Here is a 14,603-nt window from a genome sequence, read left to right on the forward strand (position 1 = left end):
GTCGCTCTGCAGAGAAACAGCCCCAAAGCATGATGTTGCCACCCCCATGCTTCACAGTAGGTATGGTGTTCTTTGGATGCAATTCAGCATTCAGTCTCCTCCAAAACACAGCAAGTTTTGTTTCTACCAAATAGTTCTACTTTGGTTTCATCAGACCATATGATATTCTCCCAATACTCTGCTAGAGAGCATTGGGATTATCCAGAAAACTTCAGACGGGCCTGGACATGTACTGGCTTAAGCAGGGGGACACGTCTGGCACCGCATAATCCGAGTCCCTGATGGCGTAGTGTTACAGATGGTAGCCTTTGCTATGGTGGTCGTAGCTCTATGCAGGTCATTCACTAGGTCCCCACGTGTGGTTCTTTGATTTTTGCTCATCGCTCTTGTGATCATTTTGACCCCACGGGGTGGATCTTGCCTGGAACACCAGATCAAGGGAGATTATCAGTGGTCTTGTATGTCTTCCATTTTCTTATTACTGCTCACACAATTGATTTCATCACACCAAGCTGCTTGCCTACAGTTGTGGCCAAAAATATTGACACCCCTGCAATTTTGTCAGATAATACTCAGCTTCTTCCTGAAAATGATTGCAATCACAAATTCTTTGGTATTATCGTCATTTAATTTGTCTTAAATGAAAAAACACAAAACGAGAATGAAGCAAAAAGCAAAACATTGATCATTTCACACAAAACTCCAAAAATGGGCCAGGCAAAAGTATTGGCACCCTCAGCCTAATTCTTGGTTGCACCACCTTTAGCCAAAATAACTGCGACCAACCGCTTCCGGTAACCATAAATGAGTTTCTTACAATGCTCTGCTGGAATTTTAGACCATTCTTCTTTGGCAAACTGCTCCAGGTCCCTGATATTAGAAGGGTGCCTTCTCCAAACTGCCATTTTTAGATCTCTCCACAGGTGTTCTATGGGATTCAGGTCAGGACTCATTGCTGGCCACCTTAGAAGTCAGTGTTTTCTCTCAAACCATTTTCTAGTGCTTTTTGAAGTGTGTTTTGGGTCATTGTCCTGTTGGAAGACGCATGACCTCTGAGGGAGAACCAGCTTTCTCACACTGGGCCCTACATTATGCTGCAAAATTTGTTGATAGTCTTCAGACTTCATAATGCCATGCACACGGTCAAGCAGTCCAGTGCCTGAGGCAGCAAAGCAACCCCAAACCATCAGGGAACCTCCGCCATGTTTGACTGTAGGGACTGTGTTCTTTTCTTTGAATGCCTCTTTTTTTCTCCTGTAAACTCTATGTTGATGCCTTTGTCCAAAAAGCTCTACTTTTGTCTCATCTGACCAGAGAACACTCTTCCAAAACGTTTTAGGCTTTTTCAGGTAAGTTTTGGCAAACTCCAGTCTGGCTTTTTTATTTCTCGGGGTAAGAAGTGGGGTCTTCCTAGGTCTCCTACCATACAGTCCCTTTTCATTCAGATGCCGATGGATAGTACGGGTTGACACTGTTTTACCCTCGGACTGCAGGGCAGCTTGAACTTGTTTGGATGTTAGTCGAGGTTCTTTATCTAACATCCTCACAATCTTGCGTTGAAATCACTTGTCAATTTTTCTTTTCCATCCACATCTAGGGAGGTTAGCCACAGTGCCATGGGCTTTAAACTTCTTGATGACATTGCGCACTGTAGACACAGGAACATTCAGGTCTTTGGAGATGGACTTGTAGCCTTGAGATTGCTCATGCTTCCTCACAATTTGGTTTCTCAAGTCCTCAGACAGTTCTTTGGTCTTCTTTCTTTTCTCCATGCTCAATGTGGTACACACAAGGACACTGGACAGAGGTTGAGTCAACTTTAATCCATGTCAACTGGCTGCAAGTGTGATTTAGTTATTGCCAACACCTGTTAGGTGCCACAGGTAAGTTACAGGTGCTGTTAATTACACAAATTAGAGAAGCATCACATGATTTTTCGAACAGTGCCAATACTTTTGTCCACCCTCTTTATTATGTTTGGTGTGGAATTATATCCAATTTGGCTTTAGGACAATTCTTTTTGTGTTTTTTCATTTAAGACAAATTAAATGAAGATAATAATAACAAAGAATTTGTGTTTGCAATAATTTTCAGGAAGAAACTGAGTATTATCTGACAAAATTGCAGGGGTGGCTTATGCCAAGTAATCCCCTATCCCGAGAACTTTATGGATTATGCCAAGTAATCCCCTATCCCGAGAACTTTGTAGTCGCTGTGGTCCGACCATTGGGAACCCCATGATCTTGAGAACTAAAGAAGTGATCAATTATGCACACTGCGGCAGAATTCACATATGGCTCTTCAGATAACGCCTTCAAGAGAAGTGTTGAGGGGCACGACAAAGTATAGTAAAATCCACTGATCGGGTGTTGGGGGGGGGGGAGTGTTATAGTATGTGATTTGGTGGGGTTTGTATGGCAGGGCTGCTTTTTTGTCCCAGTCCGGCCTTGAGCTGGAGAGACAGAGGCTTCAGATCTCTCATTTGCAAATCAAGTCAAACACTGGTTTCTCCGTTAAGCCCCCGTTACACACTGCGATATCGCTACCAATATCGCTGTAAAGTTACCGATTTTGTGACGTTACAGCGATATTACTAGCGATATCGCTGCATGTGATACTTACCTCCGACCGGCTCCCCCGCTGGTTATCGCTGATCGCGCGAGAAGCTGCTGGACCATTCCTCGTCGGTCACTTCCTGCGGCGCTTCCTGCTGTGACGACGAGCGACGCGTGGAGTCGGGCGGGAGGACGCAGGATCGCCGCGTCTGACAGGTAAGTAGCGATCCCCGTCCCCTGCGATGTCGCTGGTGAGATCTGCCTGAGTGGCAGCTCACTAGCGACCACCCAGCGATTCACCAGCGATCCTGACCGCGTCACATCGCTGGTCGGGATCGCTGGTGAGTCGCTAGGTGTAACGGTACCCTAACAAAGGAATGGCCATGTAAAACTAGTGCTGGACTTGTGTTTGAAAGAGATACATGCACATACAAATAGTTCTGGGGGTGAAATCCTGCAGAGTGATTCCCTGTAATATAGACTTGGGTTAATCTAAATAGATGTTATATTCAGAGAGTAGCATTTAACATATAACATTTTAAAGTCCCTGATATAACTGTTCATAGACAAGAGATTGTTTTGTCACAGGTTCTGATAATCTCTGATGTTAAGGGCCTGTCACACTAAAGCCTGTTTCACACTTCCGTTTTTGACCATCAGTCAAAATCCGCTGTTTTTGCAAAAAAACGGATCCGCCATTTTTTTGGGCGGATCCGTTTTTTTCCCCATTGACTTGCATTACCGGCGGATCTTGACGGATGGCCATCTGTTGGATCCGTTTTTTTGCGGATCCGTCAATGTTTTTGCGTCCGCCGAGATACCTGGACGGACCATGTAACGTTTTTTGTACTGCAGGATCCGCATTTTTATAGAGCGCATGCCCGGAGGAGTGATGTTAGGAGGAAATTTAACCCTGAAATCATTTCTGGCGGACAAACAAAAAATTCTCTCTCTCTCCTTCCCGGGCAGCGGTTCCTTTAAAATCCTTCATTTGGCGGATCCGTCAAAAAAAAAACGGTCCGGTGACATCCATTCACATCAGTTAACAACGGATCCGCTTTCCTCCATTTTGGCGGATTTTAACTGACACACAAAAACTGATGTGTGAAACAGGCCTAAGCGATATCGCTATAACGTCACTGGTTTTTGTGACGTTATAGCGATATTGCTAGTGATATCGCTATGTCTGATACTTACCTCCGACAGCTCCCCCGCTGGCTATCGCTGATCGCGCGAGAACGTCCTGGACCGTTTCTCATCGTCAGCTTCCTGCTGGGCTTCCTGCTGTGGAGACGAGCGACGCGTGGACGCGGATGGGAGGACGTCAGGATCGCCTCGTCTGACAGGTAAGTAGCGACCCCTGACCCCTGCGATGTCGCTGGTGAAATCTGCTTGTGTGGCAGCTCACTAGCGACCACTTAGCGATGCACCAGCGATCCTGACCACGTCAAATCGCTGGTCGGGATCGCTGGTGCATCACTAAGTGTGACAGTACCTTTAGTCTATGCCTGATGAAGAGACCTGAGTAGTCTCAAAAGCTTGCAATCTCTGCTGAGCTTCTGCCTGCAGGGACATCAGAAGTTGGAGATAAGATGTCAACCCTCTGATTCAGTCCTTTCCATAAGCTAGGTATCTAGAGAGGTCTATGCCTGCTGCTTATCTTTGTTCCTACCAAAGCAACAATATGTCCCATCACTATGGCAGCAATAGTTGGAGATATAACAAAGTAAAAATGGCCACAGCTATCAGGAATACTAAACGTAGCTTCCACGAATTGCAGTTGCCACAACAGCTACAGAAGGACTTACCTGGGTTTACAAGATGTCCAAATTATTTATAAGTGGCATGATGACATCCAATCCTCCCCACTTCAATCACGTTTACTGGGGAATTTACAAAGACAGGCATTTCTTAAACTTACCTAATCAGAAGAACTCTGGAGTTAGGTGCAGTAAGGCTATGTGCACACGTCCGGAATTCCCGCGGATTTTATGCATTTTTGCTGCGTTTTTTTCTACGCGAAAACGCATAAAATAAGCAACCCATTGAGTTCAATGGCATTCCGCACATGCTGTGCTAATGCTAGGTTCACATTTGCGGCTGGGCGAGCTGCGGAAGACCTATGTGAAGCTCAGCCCATGGCCGCGCCTCTTCCGTTCAGCGCGGCCTGCGTACCCTATCTTTAACATTGGGTACGCAGGCCGTGCGGATGTATGCGGATGCCTCTGCATGCGTCGTTTTGACGATGCAACAAAATTTTTTTTTCCAACATGGTGCGTTTGACGGGGGTCGCCACATCGTCAAAACGACGCATGCCGAGGCATCCGCATACTGCAGCACGACCTGCGTACCCAATGCTAAAGATAGGGTACGCAGGCTGCATGCAGAAGTATGCGGCCATAGGCGTAGCTGACCGGAGGAGGTGCAGCCGTGGGCGGAGCTTCACGGAGGACATCCGCAGCCCTCCGCAGCTTGCCCAGTCGCAAATGTGAACCTAGCCTTATGCTGCGCATTTTTCCGCGGTGGAGTCGCATTGCGGAAAAATACGCAGCAGGCTCATTTTGCGGCATTGCGGGAATTCCGCACACATAGGAATGCATTGTTCTGCCTACTTTCCGCATGTGGCTAAGCCCACCATGCGCAAAGTAAGCGGAAAATGTGCGGATCATACCCAGGGTCTGGAGGAGAGGAGACTGTCCTCCAGGCCCTGGTTACCATATCCCTGTAAAAAATAGAAAAAATAAAAAATCGTGATATTCTCTCCTTCCGGCATCCCCCAGCATTCCCAGGCCTCAGCGATGCTCCCGCCAACTCTGTTCCCAGTGATGCCTTGCGACAATGACCTGTGATGATGTAGCGGTCTTGCATGATGCTACGTCATCTGGGGTCATTATCGCAAGGCATCGCTGCGAACGGGACTTACCAGGAGCATCGCTGAGGCCTGGGGATGCCGGAAGGTGAGAATTACGCAATTTTTTTATTATTATTTTTAATATTATATCTTTTTACTACTGATGCTACATAGGCAGCCTCAATAGTAAAAAGTTGGTCACACTTGTCAAACACTATGTTTGACGAGTGTAACCAACCTGTCAATCAGTTTTCCAAGCGATGCTACAGATCGCTTGGAAAACACTAGTATTCTGCAAGCTAATTATGCTTGCGAAACACTAGTTTTTCGCAGGAATTCCGCATGTGGATTTCTCACGTATTTCCCGCGGCAGAGAGTTGCGGAATTGCCGCGGAAATTTCTGCAGGAATTCCGCACGTGTGCCCATAGCCTAAATGTATTAATAATTAATTTCTTAATATTTTGTCACATTCTTTTGTTGTCTGTTCACCGGACTTTGAAATCCACACCAGATACTTTCAGTTACAATGCTTGACAATTGTCTATTGTACATTATAGTAAATTTGTTGCGCTATGGTTGACCATGCCCATTCATGCAAGTGCAGCCCAACTTTTTAAATAAGCGAAGAGTTGACGCAAAGAGTGTAAAAAATGTAAGACCTTCTGATGTCAGAAAACTGACAGAGGGATGACAAATTTCCCTTCTACGTATTTGAAGATGATGCTTTATGCCTTCACTGACCCATAGGTAGCTTGATGAATAGAATGAAAGTACATGGGTGAGACATACCTAGGGGAGGCTGCAGCATGCCCCCACTCTTTTCACATGTGCCAATGGGTTGGATCTCCGATGAATCAACTAATCTCCAAAAATCATTTTTGTTGTCACTTCCATCAAGACGCAGTCTAAGTCTTGCTCCTGTCAGGCCTACCACAGAGGCGATGCAAGTAGAAGTTGTATTCCTTGGGTCCTGGGCTTCCAACTTCATTCCAATCTTGTAATCATTGGATGGGGGAGAACAGGACTGGGAGCAGTCAGGCGAAAAAAAATAAAGAAATCAATATATTAATCTAAATAGACTAAAGAACATCTAAAAACATTGTGATACAATTCATTTTTTTATTAGATCTCCATTATTTTTCAGAGTATATTTTGCTACTTGTATTGTTCATGGTAAAGTCCTAGATTATTATGATCAGACGCTACTTATTGTAATTGTTTTTACCTGAAGGATGACTTGTAGGAAATTGCTCTACAGGTAAGTATGGCTTGGTTTTTAGTACCTCTATTTCAGTGTTATTCATTTTGGTGTGCTGTCACATGGGTAACAAAAGTCACTATATTGTATTTTAACTCCTTAACATTCAATGACAGATATATTCACCATTGAGTGGATCGTGGTGTGTGAAACGGGATCAAGAGCAAAGTCTGCTCCAAAAAGGGCAGATGCTGGCTGTGATACAGAGCAGCAGCGAAAGGAGCAAGCTCTGATAACTGCTCTTAACCTCTTAAACGCCACAAATAATCATTATGGCATTATTTAAGCAGCCCAATTCCCTCATCCACCCTTTACCCTTCACCATTATCACAAATGCCATGAACTACTTGGTATACCTTAAATTACTCCCTTGATTCGTGAGAAGAAGAGAAAGAGAGAAATTTTGTAAAATAAACTATCAGCAAATTTGGTATTGCTGCATTTGTAAAATGCCAAATCTATGAAAGTATAAAATTATTTAAGCCATATGTGAATCATCATAAAGAAAAAAAAATCCAAATGCCAAAAGACATTTTTTGTTTGCCACACCTCCCACATATAATTCCATAAAAAGTGATCAAAACATTGTATAGACCCCAAAATGGCATCAACAAACTACAGGTCCGCCCGCTAAAAACAAGCAGTCCTACAAACCCAATAACAAAATATTACAAAGTTATGCACCTTTGAAAATGCCGACATTTATTTTATACAAAGCTCAGAAGTTTTGAAGCCACCAAAGAGTGAAAAAATAAATGTTTCATATTACTGTAATCATAATCAGCTGCAAAATTACATTGCCAGATCGTTTTTACCACATATTTAATGCCCTAAAAATGAAATCCATAAAACATTGGTTGGAATTGTGTTTTTTTTTTTTCAACATATCAGCTCACTTGGAAGGTTTTTCCCATATATTATATGGCAAATGTAATTCAAAAACTACAACTTATCTTGTAAAAATAAGCCCTCATATGCCATATCTATGGAAAATATAAGTGATGGCTCTTTGAAGGATAGGAAAATATTAAAATGCATGAATCTAGTGACTGATTCCCTTTTTCAATATTTGAAATTTCAATTTTTGCATCCAGAAGAAACGATAAACCAAGATGTGGGCGCTTCCACTCGATTTGTACCTAGGTTCCAAAAATACCGTATTTTATTTAAAAAAGATAAATAAATAAAAAAATACCAATGAAAATCAGCAAAAGCGATAAGAATCTAAGACTAGATAAATGTACCCAAGGAGTTATTGCACATATCTTTGTCTATTTTATTACAATTCTGTTGGTGTTGAATATTTCACATGGAATTGTTTTTCTGTTATTTTTGACATGTGATTGTGGATTTTCTGCAAGCATTTCTGCTGATGCTTGTGTGTGGCAATTCATTAGTGGAGGAGGCAGAAACACCAGGAGGAGATGGATCGGTATAAATAAGTTCCATGTAACATATCAAAAAATACCTGAAGAAGGCTGAATGGCCTGTGGTGTAGTGACCACTGTGTCCGCTAGGGGGCGCTGTGTGGATGTCCCAGGACGAGAGTATAAGCATTTCCAGTGTCCTGAATGATTGTAATGTGTCTCAAGCTGAATGACCGTTATGTATCTCAAGGTGGGAGGCCTTGAGATGGAGACATATGTGTGTGTTGATCAGCAGTGATACTGCTGAGGTGCTGTTTCAATGTGTCAGGGACTAGTGACCTACAAACCCACCCAGGGAGTGTGTTTAAGAACGCTAGTATAAAGTGTGTATGAGCGGTTCAAGGACCTGTGATGAGGTCATAGCCATGTGACCTGGTGGGCGTGGCTACGGACCATATAAGGTGGCCAAGGTAGGTCACATGAGGTGAATGCAGGGACCTGGTTGGTCCGTTTGTAAGGTCTCGCTGGAGGATGTGTAAGCCTTCCTGAGTGCCTGTGTGCATAATGGCTGCACATGTCTGAGAGTTCCCTGGAGGGAATGGATGTCTGCAGCATGGTGAAGGAACCATGAGGAAATCCTGACGTGGGTGAGATAACTGAGGCTGAAGAGCCTGCGTATGGAACAGTGTATAACCTGTGTGACCACAGGAGTTACAGAGCTGAATTCTGTCATGGACGCTATGCTGATGTTATGAAGTTTATGTTGCTGCTGTGGGTTTATGATGCTAAATAAACCGCATGGACTATGATTGTTTTTGGAAAACCTGTGCGGGATCTGGTTTTGTGGCGGCTAAGCGAGTATCCCCAACTTGAATAACAGCGCTACCTTACAGGCCGAAATGCATTGTGTTTTAATATTGTATTTTATTATTCTCTAGTATCCTAGTATGTTGTGTGACTTTTATTTAAAAAATAAAGTACTTTTTACCCATCACATATTTTTGGAAATTTGGTAACATTGAGTAGAAGCGTCCACATTTTAGTTTACCGTTTCTTCTATTACTACACGTTGGCAGCAAACCACCATCAAGGATCAGCACTGCATATTCGTCCTTTTCAGAGTTGTGCCTATTTGCAGAACTCCACAAGGTGAGCAAAATTAACTTCTCAACTTATTCTGAACATAATCTCTAATACTAAGCTTAGATAACGCACCCTTATTTCCCCAATTTCCCAAGGTAACATCTTGCAGCCAATTTTTTCATCCAGGAATGTTTTACTCTCATACGTTCTGGCATTTCAGAGAAAATATAGTTTGAAAAAAGCCATCCAAAGACTATAGGGAGAGACCTGACCAGTCTGATGTGGCTCCCTACCCTCTCCGGTGTGTACATAGGGAGAGACCTGACCAGTCTGATGTGGCTCCCTACCCTCTCCAGTGTGTACATAGGGAGAGACCTGACCAGTCTGATGTGGCTCCCTACCCTCTCCAGTGTGTACATAGGGAGAGACCTGACCAGTCTGATGTGGCTCCCTACCCTCTCCAGTGTGTACATAGGGAGAGACCTGACCAGTCTGATGTGGCTCCCTACCCTCTCCAGTGTGTACATAGGGAGAGACCTGACCAGTCTGATGTGGCTCCCTACCCTCTCCAGTGTGTACATAGGGAGAGACCTGACCAGTCTGATATGGCTCTCTACCCTCTCCAGTGTGTACATAGGGAGAGACCTGACCAGTCTGATGTGGCTCCCTACCCTCTCCAGTGTGTACATAGGGAGAGACCTGACCAGTCTGATATGGCTCTCTACCCTCTCCAGTGTGTACATAGGGAGAGATCTGACCAGTCTGATGTGGCTCTCTACCCTCTCCAGTGTGTACATAGGGAGAGACCTGACCAGTCTGATATGGCTCTCTACCCTCTCCAGTGTGTACATAGGGAGAGACCTAACAGACAACTGAAGAAGCAACCCAGGAACGTTATTGACTAGTGAGGTATAGTCCTCGGCATTCTTTTCAAACTGTGTTTTTCTGAAACGCTGCACTTATATGGGGTACATCTGGTTTCCTTTTGTTTAATTTTAGAATGGAAGAAAATGTTCTGCTTTTCTCCCTTTCTAAGCAGAGAATTTAACTAATGTAATAATAAGCATTAACAAAAAGGAGAACCTCCAAATGCAATGCTCAATATCACAAGCAACTATAGGGGTCACTAGGATGTTTTATTCCTTCTGGAGGAGACCTATTTTACATGGATTAATATTACCCCCTTAAAGGGAACCTGCCATTGGATTCATGCTGCATGAAGTACAATCAGCTCTATTCTAATCCCCCATAAACATACACACTTGGCTCAGGAGACAAGGGGGCCCAAGTACTGTTTATATAATTGATGGGTTTTGTCTCATTGTGATGTGTACAGAAACTTTAATAAAGTAATGTTTGTAATTAGGCCACCAATGTCAATAAATCTCTATACATAAAAATGAATGTGTGTGTGTGGGTATCACCAACCAATCACGAAGCATCTTTCATTTCACCAGAGCTGTTCAAAAGAAGGTGAGCTCTGATTCATTGCTATAAGCAACAGTTTCCCTTGCAAACAATCACTAAGCATCTCTCACTTCATCAGAGCTGGTAAAAAGAAGCCGAGCTGTGATTGGTTGCTATGACTAACAGTTTTCCCACTCGACAACACCTCAGCAGACACTGACATGGTGGGAGAAATCTAGCATCCCTGGGAACATAAGCTCCCAGCCACTGTCTGCCCCCCTGAAAGGAGCAGAGAGCACATGACAGGGGCGTGTCCTAGCTAGCCATGTGAGGACGCTCAGGAGAGAGCTCCCACTGCCATTGAGAGATTAATCCTGTGCAGATTTTATTGCCTGCCCTAAATCAAGTGCTGACTGCTGCCTGAAGGTCCAGGGACCAGAGGAGTGCCGGTCGGGTGGTCTGCAGAGGGAGAGATGACCAGATGGAGGCAGCGAGATGCGGGTGGAGGAGATGCAGGAGCAATCCAAGATGGCGTCGCGGCCAGGGAGGAAGCTGCAAAAGCTAACGCCACATGTCAGAAGCGCATGGCGGCCGCTGAAAAGCTCCAGCAGTTCTCGCACGGGTGGAAGCTGTGAAGAGGCAAAAACACCAGGAGGAGATGGATCGGATAAGGAGGAGGAGGAGGTGACTTCTGAAGTTGAGACTAAGGTACAGAAGGGAGCAGGGGAAAGCAATATGGCCGTGGTGACAGAGGCACAGAACGAAGAGAGGCCAGGAGGGGAGCCGACCCTGAGGGATGTCTTTAACTTGGTCTCCTCATGTAAGCAGACCCTGCAGGAGGTAAAAGGTGAAATAGCTCACATAAATAAAGCTCTGCAGAAGGTGGATAAGCGCATGGGTGCAGTAGATGAGAGGGTGAGCACTGCAGAAGACCATGTAGTAAAGCTGCCAAAAGCGGAGAAAAAGTTTGCTCAGGCACTGTCGGAACTGGTTGCAAAAAATGAGGACCTGGAAAACAGGTCCAGAAGGAATAACCTCCGTATTGTGAATCTGCCAGAAAAAACAGAAGGGAGAAATCCCACTGAGTTTATTGATTGTTGATTGAGGAAGAAAATTGGAGATGAGATGCTAACAAAAGTTTTTACTGTGGAAAGGGCTCACAGGGTCCCTCCAAACGCCACTGCCACGGATGCTAATGCCCATACAATGCTTGCTAAAATACTGAACTACAGGGACAGAGACATTATTCTCAGGAGGGCCAGAGAAATGGAGGATCTAACTGTCAACGAACAGAGGATTGCCATTTATCCGGATTATTCTGCTGCGGTCCAAAAGCAGAGAATGAAATTTACTGGGGTCAAGAGACGTTTGAGAGAGCTAGGGGTACAGTACTCCATGCTGTTCCCGGCAAGGCTGCGGGTGGTAGCCTTTGAAAAAGTCCAGTTTTTTTCTTACACCAGAGGATGCTACCCAGTGGATCGACATTCATGCTAAAAAGTTACAAGCTAAAGGGGACTGAGCACCTGTGTTAGTTCGGGTGTGAGTTGTTTTTCATGCCTGGAATGGGAGAACTGAGTCTTCTTGATACATGCTCCCTTTTGGCATTGTTTTCAGACTTTGGAATGTTCGGTCTGTCTAATTACAGGCTCTTTTTGATGTTGTTATATACAGTATGGTAAGAGATGGAGATCTGATATGGAGTGCTGCGGCGACGCACTGTTATTTCTCTTCAATGTGAAATGTTTTGGTAGTTTTGCACCAATGAACAGAAACGTGGTTTCGGTGGTGGCGGGAGGGGAAAGTTGAATAAAGAGAGTGTGTGTATTGGGCAGAGGAGCCCCGCTCTCGATGAGAGGAAGATATTATAGTTTTGGGAAGGGAAAGGGGTGGAGAAGGGAGTTTAGGGGGTAGGGTTCGGAAGACTGCTTGTATGGGAGAGAGGGGTTGATTTACAGTATATTAAGTGGTGTTATGGGGGACCATATTAAAGTTCTGAGCTAAAATGTAAGAGGCTTGGCTGATAGGACCAGGAGGGCAGATGTCCTTCAGTATGTTCGAGACCAGAGGGCTTCGTTGATATGTTTACTCGAGACGCACTTAGTGCGAGAGAGAGTGGATATGTTGAAAAGGAATTGGATACAGAAGGCTTATCACTTTACCTTCTATACGTACTCTAGGGGGGTGTCAGTCTTAATGCCCATGGGGACAAGCTATGAGGAAATGGAAGTGCATATTGATGCGGATGGACAATACGTGGTGGTGATATCTAAGATGTTTGGGGTGCTGTTGTGTGTTGAAGTGATGGAACTGACTGATCATAGGGGGGTATGCCTCATCTGGTTATTGGGGATCTCCATAACATATATGATGATTTCTGGGACAAAAACAAGAACACTCAAAATAGGACACAGAGTCATGTCACAGGAGATTGGGTTGGTTGATTTGTGGAGGGTGAGACATATTGGGGAAAGGGGGTACTCATGTTACTCACCGGCACACGACACCCTGTCTAGAATAGACATGGCTTTGGGAAATGAGAGGGTGGATTCAATGATGAAAGAGGTGAGGTATCTGCCTAGGGCAGTCTCGGATCACTGCCCGGTTGAGGTAGAGTTGCGGTTGGCGAAGACACTGGTCGGGCGCAGGGGAGAGGGGAAAATTCACCCTAACTGGTTGACTAGCTTAGATCTAGAGGGATTAAAAAGGGAGGTGGTGGAGTATTTTACCATTAATGAGGGAAGTGCTGAGATGTCTACTGTCTGGGATGCTATGAAGGTGTATCTAAGAGGGTTATTATTTAGAGATATTAGTAGATGTAAAACAAAGACAAAGCAGTCGGAGAAATAAGCGATAGAGAGGTTAAAGGAAGCTGAGGACGAAATGGTGACTCTCAACACGGTGGAGGCTAGGAATAGTATGAAGGTTGCCCAAAAGAACGTAGATAAAATCTTCCTGGATCGAGCCGAAAGGAGAAGGGAATTCCAGCAGCTGGCTTTTTTATCAGGATGGAGAGAGGATGGGAGACATGTCGCTGGTGGCTTCGGCCCAGAGGGGTACCTCACACGTGCATTCTCTGTACTCGGGGGATGGCACTAGGGTTTCGGAAAGTGAGGACATCTTGGATGTTTTCACTGAATTTTATACAGATCTGTACCCCTCTCGGGCGGGAGCGTCAGTTGAGGACACTGTGGCATTTTTAGAGGGGATTAAACTTCCCAGACTGGAGAAAATGAAGATAGGGAATTGTTGTGAATTCGCTTTCTGGCCTACCTCTAGTTACTAGAGAAGGTAGTGGAGCTGGCTATGTTGACAGAGGGGTCGCGAGATCTCTTTCCGGGCTCCCTCTGGTGGTTACTGGAGGTAATGGAGCTGATCTAATTAACAGAGGCCTGCCACCTGATAATGAGGAGGATGACTGGAGATCTGGAGTTTCTGACTGGATTTAAGACAGCCGACTCCCTCTATCCCTGCTGGTGATTTTTTCCTGCCTCCTGACGTCTTAGTTTCCAGCTCAGTCCCTGCATGCTGAAACTAAGTGTTCTTTTGCTATTGTTCACATTTGATCTGGTTTTGTCTATTTCAGTTTTTGTGTGGTCAGCCAGCTCCGGCTGGGACTGTGCGGAATTTTCATCCTTATGTTACTGCTTGTACCAGTTTGTTTTTGTCCCTTATTAGATTGGCCTCTTTTTGCTCTGCTTTCAGAATATGCCAGAGTGCTGATATAGTGGGCGAAGTCTAGTGACTTCAGTGTTTTTCTATCAGACGTGTTGGGCATTTTTTGTAGGGTTTTTTGCGTGATTGCAGACAGAGTCTTTCCTTTCCTGTCCTGTCTAGTTAGTGTGGGCCCCATCGTTTGCTCAGTCTATTTTCCTACCTGTGTTTGTGTTTTCATCTTGTCTCACCGACAATATATGTTTGGGGGCTATCTATTCATTTGGCGTCTGCTCTGGGGCAGTTGAGATTTCCCCTTTCTTGCTTTAGGCTTATTTAGTTCTCCGGCTGTGTCGAGGCATCTAGGATCATCGTAGGTACGCTCCACGGCTACTGCTAGTTGTCTGGATAGGATCAGGGGTCTGCAATC

General features: G+C 44.8%; 1 protein-coding gene and 1 long non-coding RNA gene across 9 annotated transcripts in view; one reads left to right on the forward strand and one right to left on the reverse strand.

Moving 5' to 3' along the window:
• Window positions 1–14,603, forward strand: part of LOC141077161 (uncharacterized) — a 392,656-nt gene that overhangs the window by 169,766 nt on the left and 208,287 nt on the right. The gene's annotated exons all lie outside the window — the stretch shown is intronic.
• Window positions 1–14,603, reverse strand: part of SCMH1 (Scm polycomb group protein homolog 1) — a 148,830-nt gene that overhangs the window by 87,849 nt on the left and 46,378 nt on the right. For all 8 annotated transcript variants that reach the window (XM_073564161.1, XM_073564159.1, XM_073564160.1 and 5 more), the window contains one exon: window positions 6,197–6,431. In XM_073564161.1, the coding sequence (XP_073420262.1) occupies window positions 6,197–6,431 (235 nt within the window). The remainder of the gene's footprint in view (window positions 1–6,196; window positions 6,432–14,603) is intronic.

Source organism: Dendrobates tinctorius, unplaced genomic scaffold (genome assembly GCF_039654945.1).
Source record: "Dendrobates tinctorius isolate UK_male_01 unplaced genomic scaffold, ASM3965494v1 ptg000015l, whole genome shotgun sequence".
Classification (NCBI taxonomy): Eukaryota; Metazoa; Chordata; class Amphibia; order Anura; family Dendrobatidae; genus Dendrobates; species Dendrobates tinctorius.